We start from the raw sequence: 16,935 nt of genomic DNA on the forward strand, positions 1-16,935 counted from the left end.
AATTCAAAAAACATTTCTTTGTGAAGCCTAAAACTTCTTTAAGTACCTCTTTTCATGTATTGTATAGCTTGTCCTCCAGAGTCTGCAGAGAAGGTGTCTGTGCTTCCATCCCTCGATGGCGGTGTGGACAACCTCAAGGCACCCTGGGAGGCTGGGCTCTGGCTATTGGTGATGTTAGCGAGCTGAGCAGCAGCATCCTGGGCCCTTTTCTTCTCATTCTTTAACATCTTAATCAGGATACCTGCAGGTACTGAGAGTTAAGGACTCTACTTGTCTTCACTTTGGAGAAAGTACTGGATGGAAAATAAATCTTAATTACACATGCATATTAAGGGACCTATTTCAGCAGATGTTGACTGCTTATAATTTGATATACAAATAAAGAACCTAAATACCACTGAAGAAGGCTAGACAGTTCTTCCAAATATTCAAAGTAGAGTTAATTTTGGACTGAACTGTCATGAAAGTTATCCTCATAGTGACAATATACTGTAAAAGGCTAGTATCCATAATGGTTTCCAACAGGCAGCTATCTTGATTCTAGACTTTTAATGATGGTTGCTGACATGCGCTCTGCATCTGAACTTACAGACTCAGGAAGATGTCATGGTCTGGGCTGAATCAGTGAAGAGTAAAGGAGCCAGGAAGGCTGCAGAGACTGAGACAATATTCCACAAAATCCTCTCCCACTGATGAGGTTGTGTGTTATGTGTTTGTCTACTGTACAGTACAACTTAAAAAAACAATCCCTTTATCTCACTGAAATGTTGCTGTCCACGTGATTATGTTTTATATTAACTGTAATTAGATATTTTAAGCAGAAATTGGGAAGACTTTGAGTTATTGCAGCAGAAACAAAGCTTAATGTTAAATTTCATTATATTCTCCATTTTAGATTTTCTAGCATTTCTTATTTGTGTTTATGTTAAATATTAATTTATTCACTTAAGATTTTTTGAAAATATTCTATTCAGTAGGTCTACCTATTCACAGATGGACAACTACTCCAGACCTTTCTCGACCTACAGTATGTTTGAACTGTGGTGCTGTAGTCCAGTAAGCATGCACGTTCACGGGGTACATGCATGAGCACCAGTGCGTGTTTTGGGGTGGATGGTACGCAGAGTGGTTTGAGGAAATAGTACAGTACATATACTTTAAGGGGACTGAAGGATGACCGGGCCAAGCCATAAATGCCAGGGCCGGACTTTTGTCCCAGGCCAGCTCTGAATGTGTCGATAAGTCTAAGTGTGCTTGTGTGAGTGTGACAGAGTGAATTGAGCGTCTACAAGAGGAGGCGAAAGGCAAGAACTGCCACTTAGATACTGTTTACAATTTCATTGCCATGACACGTCTCACTTCTCCATATGCTATGTCTCTATGCATGAGGACAATTTCTATAATTGTTTCCCCTGTACTTCGCTTCCAAATCTATAATGCTATTCTGTATTTGATCAACTCCCTCTTGCTCAAACTGCTTTCAGCTGGCCTCACATTCTTAAAAAATAATGAACACAGCAGAGCACAGATTTGTTCAGCACGTTCAAATTTTACTAGCAAATTGACGCCTGGTTGCCATGCTTCATAACTTTACTTTTACCGTATAATGGGAGCACACTCCTGTTTCCACTACTGGGGAAAAAAGGACAAGATGGTGCTAGAAGAGAGAATTTTTTACAATCAGAACTGCTGACAGAGGGAAAGTTATAATTGTGTGAACTAGAGTTCGTTATAAAACTGTATAAAGAAAAACATCACAAGACATTTTACAGGAAGTTGCCAAGATTGCTTTTAAGATGTCAACAATCAAAGCTTGTCAAGGGGTTAAGAGGTAAAGGGGAAAAGGCTCAGCTTAAGTTATTCTTTAAGAACAACTAAGCCTGTCTAACCTTTAGTTTTGATCTCCATATACATCACCTACATGAATAAAACATTACAGTCTCATAAAATATTCACTCAGCTCCCAACCTATGTGCCTGTTTTTCCACTATAAATGGACGTGTGTTTGATGGTCTAATCACAACCCATAATTTAGAGGCAACACATTACATCAGTCTGTTCTTCAGGCATGGTCCTATCATGAGCTTAGCAGACATCTACTGCAGTTGTGGCCAGACTGAAACTATGGTGGTCAGCAGATAATCTCGGATGTAAGAAAAACTGTCATTATTTTAGAAGATGAATGGACGTAGTTTTGAAGGAGCTGGAGACATTAATTTATATTCCTGTCAGCTGATACAAAGGGCATGTCAGTGGGAACAATAACACACAGTTTCCACTAAAACCAACCATGCAGTCTTCCCAAAACTGCCAAAATCTAAACCCAACACCATTCCAAATGACCGAAAGAGGCCAAGTTTTACAGAGAAATATGGCTTTTCTCTGGGTCCTGTGTCATTGTTTCATACAAGTCATTACTTCAAACTGTTGTTTGCCAGGTTTTTCCATTATAGAGATCTCTGGCATCTGATATCTTCATTTATGCTGCACACTACCATAGACTTCTAGATCATGATGAAAATTTCTCTTGGGGGTTACACATTAGATCTGTGGGCTGCTTCACATGCCATGCGCTCAAAATGTGGTCAAACACAGATCATGATGTACATTCAATCTCTCCTTCTCATCTTTCTTGTCACTCTCTATTATACTGTCCAAGAAAGCAGACATCACAGGAAATAAAGAAAATGCCTTTCAAATTACCACTGCTGGCAGAGGTGCAAAGCCAATCCTCGTGGTGCCACAAATTGCTCCAATTTCATGTACCACACAATATAAGTAATACAAATTAAAAAAAATTAAGGAAGGTATTTTTGCCTCCTCTTGGGCTTAAGATATACTTCCTTTAAACAATGTGTTCGGATATGCATGAAGGCTGGCTCACATATCCTGCATCCATTTGAAGCGTTGGTTGAGCATGTCCTCAGAAAAAAATGCTACGCGCCAGCAAGATGCAATGTGTACATAAATGGTAGTAGCAGTGTAGGGCCAGTATAGAGAGCTGAAGTCTGGCCCCTTCCGATGGGACCTTATTTCGGAAAAACTTTGTATGGTAGTGAACGGAGAAGGACAAATAGTTTTTTGATTCTGTTTGAATTATGTCATGTATCACACATATGCCAGTTTGTCATACAACTTATGAACTGTAAGACGGTGAAAATACTTTAATTATAAAGACTACACAGCCAAAAGTCACATTAGTGACGTCTCGCTGACGGGCACCAAAACCGTAACTTAAACATGCTGGTCCTGTATATTAGCTTGTTCACAAAACTTACGAACTACCCTTTCACATAACTGCAGCTGTCAATCTGGCCAGATTTACTGTGATTTCCATCTTTTTTAGTACCTTGCCTGTGCCAAATTGGCGGCCATGTTGGCGTTGGTGATGTATGTTGAGGGAGACGGTGTAGGTCACTGAACACTGAACTTAACACAAAACTAGATGGTATTTTACTTTAGTTACGAAAAACTGTGACTTTCTTGACTTAAAAATTATCTTTTAAATTGACAAACATCATATGTGTAGTTCATGGCACAATTCAAGCGGTACTGAAAAATGATTTGTCTCCATTCACAAAGTTTTTCCCAAATAAGGTCCCATGGGGTTCACCAGAAGTGGCATGACTTTGGTACTCTATGGGGGTGTGACCATGGATCTATTACTACTGGACACAGCCCTCGCAGCGGAAGCCCCATTCATTCCTACGAAAGCTGCTCAGTGGTGCATGAAGCCAAAAATGCTCGATTTCCGGCCGGGGCTCTTCCGCATAGCTTTCACACTGTGCGGCCCATAGAGCGTGCGCACTTGAGACTTCTAGCGACCGAGCAGGCTAACTTCCAGTTTAGCACCAGGTTAACTTCAATGGGGATAAAATAATTTAATTGCGTCGCTCTTCTAGACTTTCCAAATTTTATTGGTCCAAATGGCTCAAATTATGACAGTGAAATGAGTAATTTCTTGGGGGTTGTGATGGTCAAAAATATTTATCCACCGTTTTACAGACCCTTCTTTCACAATGTTAGCTTATGGGAAAAAGTCTTTTTGGGTCGCGGTGAATTCTGATGACAATGTAATTACACAGTTTGGCCACTACGAAAACTGGCTTCAGATCCTGGCGTTCCTCCTCGGGGGTTGAGTGTGACAAGGTCATGAGTTAGTGCACACGTCAGCGGCAGCAGGGACAACAATGGGACAACAAGCTAACGTGTGCCATCTAGTGGGATCCTCCAGTAACACATGCACTGTTCAGGCAAGTATGTGAACAACTGTGTTCATGATGCAGCTGGTTTCCTACACAAAGGTATGTTTCACCACCAAGTATATCTACAGTCTTGGTAGATGCTAGATTGAAACTACAATTTTAAAAGAAGGTTGGAGCACTATGGATATTTAAATGACAATTGCTATTGCGACAAAGCCACAAATGGCAAATCGACAAGCTATGAAGTTAGTTCTTCTAGTAAGAACGTGGAATCCAATCAGCACTCATTTGCATATATTCAAAGTAGTCTGCAGCTTGCAGCTAACCTAAACTCTCAGCTGTATCTACTGTTCATTTGACAACTTGATATTCTGTGCACTGCTTTTTGGGTAAAGAGTTCTTACAAAGTTTGATGTGGATGAGCTACAAAGCTGACTCACAAAGTCACAATCGAGTGACAAAAAGCAGCAAACGATAAAACTTTCCCAATTCTGCATTGATTGTCCCACTGGATGATATATTTGCATATTCATGAACACAATAATAGGATTGATAATGACGTCAACATATCCAGATTGTTAAGTCTAATTAGAAATAGAGGTATACAGAGTATAGACTGTAAAGGGAATACAAATTTCATACTGTGAGTTTCAAAGGGGTTAAAGGCCTTAGGGCCGGATCTACTAAAAGTTTGCGTGTATTAAAACGTGTGCAAACTCCTTGCACACGCAAAAAATTGTACAAACTGATTTACTAACAGTGCGCAAAAAGGGCAAAAAGGTGCAAAATAGCGCGTCTGCATCCAGTTAGTACGTTTGCAGCAATGAATATGCAATATGAGGCGTTTACACGCAATTGTGCGTGTTCTGGGTGGAGAAAATGTAAATATATTAATTTAGCACACGCAAAGTGATTTATCAAACCTGAAAGCAATTTTGCTAATAGAAACTTCTTCTATATTTAACACGTCTCAAAGGGAGGTGCAAACGGTTTGTATGCGTAATTGCGCACACATGGCTGCGGTTATTGTTGCAAGAAGGAGACGCCGAAACAATGGAAGGAGACTCCGAGAACGTATTTTTCACCCTCTTGTGAACATTTTTGGGATGAATGAGGAAACTATCATTAGAACATATCGCCTATCCAGCCTTGCCATTTTGGAGCTGTTGGAGGAACGTTGAGGAGCGGATTGCACCTGCTCCTCAACGCTGGTCAGAGGCATCTCATCCACGGTGCCCCCGCCTGTTTTGTTTGCAGACCTTTTATTATACGCCAATTTTTCTTTTGTTCTTCTTCTGATGTCTTGGTATCTCCTTTTCGCTTCATCCACTGTCACTGCCATCACCTGTTTTTTCCAACAGCATTAACTTTTTCACCGATTTTCTCCCACACGGCGTTCCTTTGCGCGACCATCAGATTCCTTTGCTGCAGCTCATTGAAATGTTTATTCGCTTCCTCTACCAACACTTCTAATTCCAAAGGGTCGAATTTCACTTTGCGATTTCGCTCTCTCAAACTCGCCATGCTGAAAACCATGAAACACGCTAAACCCTCATTAAAATAGGCGTGTCTCCAACATGTTTGCACCTGTTGTCATTTACGCAATCACTCTTAGTAAATCGCCTGTAAACCGCAGTTCAACCCCACACGCAAATTTCCAGATTGCGCACGCAGATTAGTACAAGCAATTTGGGATCTTAGTAGATCCGGCCCTTAATGTGGTGAAATTTAGATTATACAAACTTAAGCAACATCCGAAGTAATGTTCCAGTTTCTGCTATCACTATTTCCTCCAGAGCCTTTTTTGACCAATGAAGCAGAAAATGTCAACCTGCTGGTGGCACTGAAGTCATCACCCAAGTCATTACAATGCACAATGTCTGGGGGGACAAATGTCTGTGCCAAATTTTGTGGCAATTCATCAGGCGCATGGTTCACTGGCTAAGCAAAATTGCTATCCCTCCAGCAATGCCACTAAGTGTGGCTAAACATATACATGAAGTTCTATAGCCCAGTACATAAACTACAAAAGCTAACAGACCCTGTGGCACATTTCAGTGGATGCTGCAGAGTCTTTAGGCAGTACATTTTAAGGCATTAAATTGATTGATTGGCATTTTGAACACTAATGTCTTGATGTAAGAAATCATACTGAGCAATGGCCAGAGTTGTTAATGGAATCCAGGAAACCCTTGCCAATGCAGTAAACACACTGTGAGGTAACCTCTGTGCCTCATCACTGTTGCAGCTATGACTTATTATTAGCCTAATCTGACTTGGATACATTCGACAGTACAAGTGAGCCAAAAGAAAATAAAATGGAATAATCTACTGGCTGTAAATACTACTACCATTCATCTTTTCTACCTGAAAATTTTGCAACTTAATGTCCCTGGATCACTGCCATTATACAATATTTACACCTATGTTACACTCCAGTTATTAAATTAAATAAATGGACAGTTTACTACCGTCAAGCCTTTTTATGGTCAGTTTACAAAGCTAAGTTTAATTTAAAAAATAACAAATGGATGTGTAGTAGGATACTGAAATATACTGTACCATTGAAATTGAACATTTTAAATCTAGAATACTGTTTACTTTAAAAGCAAAGCCTGTTGAACTAATCTGAACTGAAAGTATACACTATTTCGCCATCTGCACAAGTTTATTGTCTAAAGGTCCTGACACACAGGTGGCCCTAGTTTTTACGATGTTGGCATAGGTTGGCCCTTGTTGTTTTTGAATCAGCTGTGGGGCCAGTCAGTCAGGCACAGAAATCATTCTGATTGGCTGTTCAGCTAAGCAAATCGGTGCACGAATAGCAATATGAAAAAAATAAAGAGAAAGCCCCTTAAGCCTCTCGCTTTAGTATCCATGATTCCACCCATTTAGGGCTGCTTCATTTTTTGCCTCCACCTCTTCCTTTTTGCTTCCACAACCAATAGACCAAGGATTGACAATGCCAGTGCCATTTGCAACTTTTTATCAGACACATTCACGATCAGAAATGGCTATATTAGCGAGAGTGTTGGGAAATTGATGAAAACGCTGCTTTATCATAAGAACAGCTTGTACCCTCATATCTGCAGTCCCGAGTCTTCTGGCTTCCCTTTTTGAAAGAATACAGACTACTGCCACCTAGTGGTATGGAGAGTTATTGTCTCTAACAGAGGCGCTGAACGTACGAGCTAGTTAGGCCTTAAGATGTAGCCTAATAATGTTATCACTGTTTATCTAAATCTCCCGGAAATCATGTAGCATAAATATAGTAATGTTGGTAAAAGGGTTCATGGCAAGAAGACCTAAAGCCAAGAATTTGCTACTAAATAACATCCTGTTTAATGAAAGCAACTACCTAATTAATGTTATTATTTCGAGTTTATGTGAGTGGTAGATACAATATTCATTGTGGTGAATTGCCTTTTTCAAGTCTTAACTAAGGTTATATCATACTGACTACCCAGAAGATAGGGTTCGAAATCAGGAGATATGGTATACTCAGAAATTGGAATGTAATGAGAGTGATTTGTAGTATCCGCAATAAAGAGCAGAAATTCTTTTGAGCAAATGTGGTATGGCTAGTATGAATGTATGGGGTCTCATTTAGAGGGTAGGGGACACATTTTTCCATTGCAGCACAGTTTCAAGACACACCTCAGGCTTGACTGTACAACAACATATTACCAAAGTGACAAAATTTTGGACATTCTAAGTGCAACCCAGAATTTTTACGTGGCGTTGCAAATACATGTGCAATGTCACTCTTCAAAGTCAGCAGTGTTTGTAAGATCTCTTTGTTGCTCTATCATCATGTTATTGGTGAATGTGTCATTACTTTAGTAGAGTCTACTAAGCATTACCAGGTGTCCTACTTCTATGCATGGGAACACACAGGGGCAGTGGGTAGAGATTCACCCTTTTGTTTTACAGGGAACTCTACTATAATTAACCCTGTGAGGACTCAGTGTCAGTCTGGGAACAGAGGAACCAGTGGCTCCCAGTAATGGTTCTAGCAGAGTAGGGGGTAGGACAGTTATACGGACACGGAGAGCATGGTGATTAGCTAGCGGATGCAAGCTTAAGTTGTAGAAATGGTCTGAATCTAGATAGTTATTAGGACTCTGACTGGAGATGATGTCAACCCCGCAGTGCTGGTCAACCCACACTATAGTGTTACATGCTGCAGACAGACCACCCTGAATGAGGGATTGACAGTTTAGGCTACTGAAACTTTATATACAAACTTGTATGAAAGAACATAGAGGCAATATGGTCAGTAGAACATTTGCTCTACTGTACGAAATATGTGCTTTCAGACACGCACAGTACCACTTTTGGCAATTACATTTGCATCATGTGAGGACCAATGTATCACATTTTGAGAAGGAAATCTCTTTCACATTACACATACTTGGTCCAAGAAATACTACTGCGAAATATCTGCATGATAATATTCTATTTATTTTGGAAAGCTGAGATTTTTGTGGCTAAATAATCAAGCAGACATTACAATTTTCTGACTAATGTGCTGTGATCTAATAACAAGCCACAGCGAGAGGGGCTGAGGGAAGAGTAATCCCATAAAGCCACTAGCAATATCAGATTCAAACGCAAATACCATAATTATGATTAATAGTAATTATGATTTACTGCAGTCATTAGATGGAGATCTTTCTGAACAAAAACATTTCATGTGTGTTTTGGGGCACTGGTGATGAGTGCAGGACTACTTACATTTCATAATTTATGTGGTTGTAGGAGCACTGTAATCTAAGCATGCAATAACAAAGCGAAGATTTTCTTACGATAAAAACATTTCTGATAACGAAGATATCAGCAGTAAGCGTAATTAAACTGTGAGGTTGGAGGCAGAAAAAATTTAAGTTGAGTTAAAACATCCCCTACTCAATTTATTTAGATTGTGGAATCTCTGTCTGAAAAGGGCTAAAGTCTGCAGTGCATGTAGGGAATTTGAATTACAAATTGATCTGAAAGAATCTAATAGAGCCACAATGAAGGCTCACCTCTACACTGCCTTTGTTTGTTCACACTGAACCAAGCGACGCAACTAAAAGAGGCATGATGGTACACATCATAATGTTGACGCTGTTATATTGTGTTGTGATTCAGATCCTGATGCACTGTGGAAAGCAACAAAAACTCTAAACTACATCCCATAATTGCCATCAAATCATGGTCTGGCTCTCACTCGCAGAGAGGGATGGTGAAGACTTCGTAGGGAGCGGTGACTTTTCCACATTAAATTTGGTGATTTTTTTTCTATATAAGTCGCCAAACACACTAACTACAGTAACACAATAGTGGAAGGCAACAAAGAGATAATCACAGACAGAAAACAGCTGGAGCTGCCAGCCTGTCCCTGCCAGGAACAGACAATGTTTTTGGGGCAGAAGTGTGACAAAGAGTGAGTAGGACAGATGGGATGACAGCGACTTTTCCACATATAAATTCTACATTTTTTCCTCATATAAGTCGCCAAAGACACTACCTGCTACCACATTACTGTTGTTTTGTCATGTAACATTGTTTAAGTGGGTTCAAGTTTGGGACATTTCTGTTTTATTTTGAGTGATATCAGCTGAAGGATCTGTTTAACTGTCAGACTGCGAACGTCATCAAAACGTAACACACCTTCCTGCGCTGCCTGCTTACCCTTACACACAGAGGGCAATTCTGCAAAAACAGGCCCAAGGTGCTGCTACAGGGAATTTAACCAAGGATCTTTACTCTTCTTTACTCAGTGTTGTGCACTGCAGTAGCAACAAGGGAAATTTTAAACCACCCCAAACAGAGGGGTGTAATATGAATCGAATAATTGGTTAGCGGTGTATGTTGAGCCTAAAGCAACAGTTTCAGGGTTATGAAAGTGGCTCTTTTAACCTGGCAAGATCAATGTGGTAATTTATGCTGCAGACCTAACCTGGTTTGGACCAGGTTATGTTCAGAGTTTCTGCTTTAATCAGCCAAAAAGAACCGTTCACCAAACAGCAGTATTGTTACCAAGACCACCTTAACTGAGACCAAGTTATGACCAAGCCCAGACTGTATTGAGACGCAAAAAGGACCAAGACATTGAGGGGAAATCAAGTCAGGATCAAGACCAAGGCAGGGCAAGACTGTATTGAGACCAAGACCAGTGCAAGTCCCACAATGCATGACACAAAATAAAATATGGAACCTGTAAACCATAGGCTCTGCTAAAATTGATCTGAAAGATCGACATTTGCATGAAAATACCCACAGAAGATAAATCAAAATTAATCTTTATTTAGCTCTTTTATTGCCATATATATTAGAGCCCGACCAATATATTGGTTGGACAATATTATCAGCTGATATTGGCATATTACAGTTTTACAGAACATGATGCAGAAAAAGATGCTTGGGGCAATCCAAAATTCTTAAATTTCCAGTGAGATTTACTGTTTCGGTGCACTAATGTAATAAACAATAAAGTTATTGTTAAACTGTAAAATAGCCTGCTCTGTTACATATCTTTGTCACAAGTTTTTGATAACCATACGACATATTGAGTGATCACTGCAAAAAAATGTGTGTATATTGGCCAATATACCAATATCGTAATTCTTTACTCCCTAGTATCGGCATCTGTATTGGCCCCAAAAATCACGTCTCAGTTGGGTTCTTGTATATACAGTTGCAATCAAAATTATTCAACCCCCACTACAAATTAGATTTATTGGCAAAATGTACAAACTAGCAGCTGTTTGCAATAAATAAATCAAACAAGAACAATTTAAATAGCTCAACACAACTAATATTACACGTGGTTTCTCCAAATTCAACACAAAATGCCACTTTTCATGACAAGCATCTTTAGTACTTAGTAGAGCACCCTTTTGCTGTTATGACCTGCTGCAAACGTGTAGCATAGCCAGAAACCAGCTTCTGGCAGCGTTCTGAGGAATCTTAGCCCATTCCTCATGGGCAAAGGCCTTCAGTTCACTAATATTCTCCTTTTTCAAATCCCACCAGAGATTTTCAATGGGGTTCAAGTCAGGCGACTGTGATGGCCACTCTAGTATCTTCCAGGACTTCTTCTGAAACCAAGCCTTGGTGGACTTTGAGGTATGCTTGGGATCATTATCTTGTTGGAAGGTCCAATGACGCCCAAGCTTCAGCTTCCTCACAGACGGCATGACATTTTCTCCCAGGATTATCTGATACTTGATTGAATCCATCTTGCCCTCCACACGCTGCAGGTTGCCAGTGCCAGAGGAAGCGAAGCAGCCCCAGAGCATCACTGAGCCACCGCCATGCTTCACTGTAGGCAGGGTGTTCTTTTCAGCGTATGCTTCATTCTTCCTCCTCCAGACATACTGCTGATCCATAGGCCCGAAAAGTTCTAGTTTTGTTTCATCGCTCCACAGAACAAAATCCCAAAACCTCTTTGGCTTATTTATATAGTTTTGAGCAAATTGGAGCAGACTTTTCTTGTGCTTTTGGGTCAGTAGTGGTGTACGTCTTGGAGTTCGGGCATGGAGCCCTTCAGCGTTTAGTATGCACCTTACTGTGGAAACTGAAACCTCAGTGCCTGCTGCCACCAAGTCTTGCTGCAGGTCTTTTGCAGTCAGTCGAGGGTTTTTGACCACCTGCCTCCTCAGGACTCTGGTGGCAGCCATTGATAGCTTCCTCTTTCTGCCACGTCCAGGTAGTGTAGCCACTGTCCCTTTAACTTTAAACTTGCAAACTATGCTTCCAACTGTATCTCTATGAACATTCAGTGCCTTTGCTATCTTTTTGTATCCTTTTCCTTGTTTGTGCAAGGCAATGATCTCTTCTCTGAATGTTTTGGACAATTCTCTTGACTTAGCCATATTTCTAACATGCAATGAAACGTCACGGTCAACAGTCCAGGTATTTGAGATGCTGTATCTCAAGCACACCTGATGCAACTAATGAAGCCCTTGATTGCTTGCATCAGGTGTGATTGAGACCACATCTGATTTGCAAATGTGTGCTCTTATGAGGAATTCTATTCAGAGGGTTGAATATTTTTGAGACTGGAGTAGTCATTGAAAGTAGGATTTAGTGTTGAATTTGGATAAAATCCTGGTAATATTAATTTTATTTAACTATTTAAACTGTTCTTGTGTAATTTGTTTATTGCAAACACCTGAAAAATTTAAAATTTTGCCAATAAACCTAAAATGCAATGGGGGTTGAATAATTTTGATTGCAACTGTATGTGTGTGTACATGAGTGTACCTTTAGACATATCGGTCTAATTCTGCGTGTGGGAATTTTACTTGTTGTGTTGTATGAGCAACAAATACAAACAAACCCTGAGGAGCTGAAATTAACTTAACCATTTTTATTCAGCACTCCTTTACCATATTTTACCGTCCAACTAACACAATATTTTTTTTTTTGTTGCAAGCATTAGGTTTTCTAGGCGACTCTTGTCTCATAAAAAACACCATTAAATACAGAAAGTATCAAACAATTATATAATACAGTAATATCCCTGCAGTCATGGTCTTAAGTGGTCATAAAATAAAAGTCCTTTTTGTCCGAGACTGAGACAAGACCTAGTAAATACGTAGTTGAGTCTGAGACAAAACCTCCAAAAAGTGGTCTTGAGACCAAGACCAATCTCGAGTACTACAACACTTCTAATCAGCTCCTTTGAAAGTAGCATCACTTTATAATCAATAGCCATGAGCCAAACATATTCTCAGCTGAGGGAATAACTCACATATAATGTATATGCAAACTTGTTGAGCAACATTGTTGCAATGGAGACTACTGTATGTATGGCGTTGTGTTTAATTTTTCACCCCGGGAAACTAAGATACAAAAAATTAATATAGTCTATTGGTATTCATCACAGATAATACTTAATCAATAAAAATAAATTATCCTTGATTCGGTCAAAAAGTGATTACGACATATCCATCGACATGTGACAGTGTCAGGCCTAAATACAATTGTTGAGTAATGTTTGAATATGCTGTATCAAGTTTACAGTTTAAGAGCTTGACTGCAGCTGTCACATTAGAAATAAACAAAAGGCACTGAGAGTATACTGATTGGTAAAATAAATATTAAGAATATACACAATTAGTAATTTTCTGTTTACATTTCTGCCTTATTTGCAGCAACATGTTTGCTTTTTGGTGAAATTTTTTTTTTTCATATTTTTCATTGAAAGTAGTAGTTGATGAGTCAAATGACACACCTAATAGCCCTTTTATAAAAAACATGCACAAAACCTGAAGAAGAAAGACTGAGTTAATAAAGCAAGTCGATAACCACAGTCGTGGTTTCCATTATCTCTGGGGTTTTACGTTATGTCAAGCCAGCTAATGCAAAAAAAGCCTGGCTATGTCAAACTTGCTTTGTAGTATAGGGCAAATCAATGCTTTAATGAGAGCAGTTGAAACTGCTCTGAAAACAACAAGGTGTCACTCTGCATCCTCAGTCTTAGTGGGTGTAGCAGGATGAAACACTTTTTTGAATGACTGACCCATCACCTACTGTAATCAGAGATACAATGACACTATTGTCACTGAAATCCTATCTATGTTTATATTTCTCTGCTGCTCCATATTTATAATCCATCTAGCATTTTAGCAACATCTTAGACCTTCAAAGAAAGTTCTCTTTCTATGAGACAAAAAAAGAGCAAATTTAGCTTTAGAGTTTTAGCTTGATGATAAAAAAAACAGACTTACTCTTTTTGTTCAGGAAGTTATGAATCTACAAACCATAGGAAAACACCTTATTTGATTTAAAAAAAGAAAAATATGAAATTTTGAATAATGTGAATCACCTACAATTATGTAACTAAAGAAAAAAGACACAGTGCAGTAAAGTGAGCTGGTTGTAATATGTCAAAGGATACTGATCTCATTATTGCGTTGCATCAACATCTCCTTTAATTTGTTCACTTCTGCTGTACTGTGGTGGCTGTCTTGAATTACTTCTTCACTCACTGTTGCTGCTGGTAACTCCTGTCCATCACCGCGGCTATTTCCTCTTTGTCCTTGCTTGCCAATGATCATCATCTGAACAAAAAACATAAAGAAACATTGTTGACTTTTCATTTAAGTTACAAAAAAAGAATTGCTTCTGTTTTCTTTTCTTTTTTTTCTTTTTTTTGGGGGGGGGGGATAAGGATATGTCAAAGAATTCTACATAATTACATAATATGGTGTGGCAAAGATAAAACTGCAAATAGGAACATCACCCTAAAACAAGAACAGACAGAGAGTTGAGTGTGAAAGAGATTGCCAGCATTGAGAAAAAAAAAGAAAAAAATCAAATTCAAACCAGATCCACATTCCTACAGAATCACTGGAGTGTAACTGGGGTGATGCTTGGAGGAATGTCAACTGAACAGCAGATAGAGTGTGCAGATCATAACAAACTGAAGAAGAGACATTGAAGTGGGATCTGGAAATGCTTCTGGTGGTGGAGCACCAACTCCAACCAAACCAGAGTGCAGGAGCAGTGTGAGCACCGCAGTGTTTTCCCTACCCTCATTTAGCAACAGAGGGCCTGGCTGCTGTTTAACAAACATAGTGTAAAATCTATAACAAATCTGACTTTCTCCAAAAAATTTTAAGAAATAGTGTTTACCGCCAACATTAGGCAAACTACAACAACTACATTCAATTATAAACTTTTTCCACAGCTGTCTGCATATTAATGGATTGTGCATACTGCCGTGACCAAAATTATGCCCGGACTCCACTACACAGGAAGTATAAATATAACATTCAACCACCTCTCTTAGGTAGTTACTTCAGAGTATCATTTGCCGAACTTCTTTAATGACAAATTAAAAAAATTGCCATACATGTAACACATACAGTATTTACTATTTTGTATGAAACCTATGTGTTTTGCAATGATGAGTATATTCAAATATGTTTACTGACCCATTCATAATCAAATAATCAATTCATGTATCAAACAGCAGACTCCATCTGCTGAGGAAGCTCAGGTCCTTTGGAGTGCAGGGGGCACTCCTGACAACTTTCTATGACTCTGTGGTGGCATCAGTCATTTTCTATGGTGTAGTCTGCTGGAGCAGCAGCATCTTGGCAGCAGGCAGGAGGAGACTTGATAAACTTATCAAGAAGGCCAGCTCCATCCTGGGATGCCCTCTCGACCCAGTGCAGGTGGTGGGAGACAGCAGGATGATGGACAAGCTGTCATTGCTGCTGGTGAAGGAGTCCCACCCCCTGCAGGTCACTATCACCGCACTGGTCAGCTCCTTCAGCGACAGGCTGATACACCCCAAGTCTGTGAAAGAGAGGTATCGCAGGTCCTTCCTTCCTGCTGCTGTTAGACTGTACAACCAGCACTGCTCCCAGTAGACCTCACATGTGCACTGTGCAATAAAAAAAAAAACTCTACACATATCCATATACATTTTGGTTTGCACTAATTGGACAATTTTTAATACCCATATTTATTATTTGTAAATAAAAAATACCAAACTGTTTATACTTATACTTACACTGTTCATATTGTAAATACTAAGTTCATATTGTAAATACTATGTTTATACGAGTTAATTCTATTTCTTATCTTCTTATTATATTGTTTATTTTTTACTTTTTATTATTGTTTAGTGTAATACTGTCCTTTGGCTGCTGTGACAAAGAAATTTCCCCATTTGCTGGACAAATAAAGGAATTCTGATTCTGATTCTGAACAAGCCCTATTAAAATGGTCCCAGAAAAGTCACCAGCTGTTATCAATCAGCATGACTCAGAAGAAGTTAAGAGGCCATGCTACAAGGCAAATTTGATTCACACAACTTTCTACATAACCGAAATTCACTTTGCTGTATGTATATTTTTGACACAGCAGATTTGGTCAAATTTTCCGAATACCTATAATAAATTAATTATTGAACCAAACTTCATGAATGTTTTTTGTGGCAAAGTAGTATGTATTCCACTCATCCCATCACAGTAAAATGAGAGCTGTAGAAATCATTGGAACTGATGACTGCCATGATATAGATTTTCTTTACAAATGTTTGTAAACTTTTGACCACGACTGTAGGTTTGTCTACGTTTTGGAGCTGTTGTGCAAATTCTTAGAAGATCTGGTTTGAACACACGCATCAACGATTGCATGTCACATTACACCTTGCCTCTAATTAGATGGCAAATAATTGCACCAAGTGTCTAGACTAAAGCCAGGCTGTGGGAAAATCCGCAGCACCGGACATAAGTGGATCTTTCTAGTCATAGCCTTTAGAATTTAGCATACAATATCCAGTTTCATTATAGTTAGGCCAGAGGATAAAATTATGTAAATCATCAGCTTTTCTGTGAAAATAAAGTGATACAATTCTACTTTATTTTATGAGACAGTAACCATCCACAGAAACGTTAACCACATTAAATTGGAAATGTAGTTAATTCAAACGTAAAGCATGTCCAAGCAGAGGGAGTGATTTAGAGGAGGTGATTGTTGATCTGGTCAGTGCTGAGCTGACAGATAAAGGTTTAATGTGTAGTGACATTTGTATTGATCAGTTCTGATACTGATCAAATTCGCTCATTCCTTCCAGTCTTCCAGTTCACTGTTACAGGGAAAATAAAGCTCAATCACTTACTTACAATTTGAGCTCAAACAGGGTGTCTACAGGTTTCAGACAAATAAATGTAATGCTTCTTAAGACCTGTTCAGATCATTGTTAACCAAATTTCAGAAGTCG

At 39.1% G+C, this 16,935-nt stretch overlaps 1 protein-coding gene across 1 annotated transcript in view; it reads right to left on the reverse strand.

The window, feature by feature from the left end:
- Positions 1 to 16,935, reverse strand: part of kif6 (kinesin family member 6) — a 79,744-nt gene that overhangs the window by 33,267 nt on the left and 29,542 nt on the right. Inside the window, exons 12-13 of the mRNA XM_073465752.1 lie at positions 14,098 to 14,260; positions 47 to 241 (exon numbers count right to left, since the gene is read on the reverse strand). Coding sequence (XP_073321853.1) covers positions 47 to 241; positions 14,098 to 14,260 — 358 coding nt within the window. The remainder of the gene's footprint in view (positions 1 to 46; positions 242 to 14,097; positions 14,261 to 16,935) is intronic.

This window comes from Pagrus major, chromosome 5 (genome assembly GCF_040436345.1).
Source record: "Pagrus major chromosome 5, Pma_NU_1.0".
In the NCBI taxonomy this organism is placed as follows: Eukaryota; Metazoa; Chordata; class Actinopteri; order Spariformes; family Sparidae; genus Pagrus; species Pagrus major.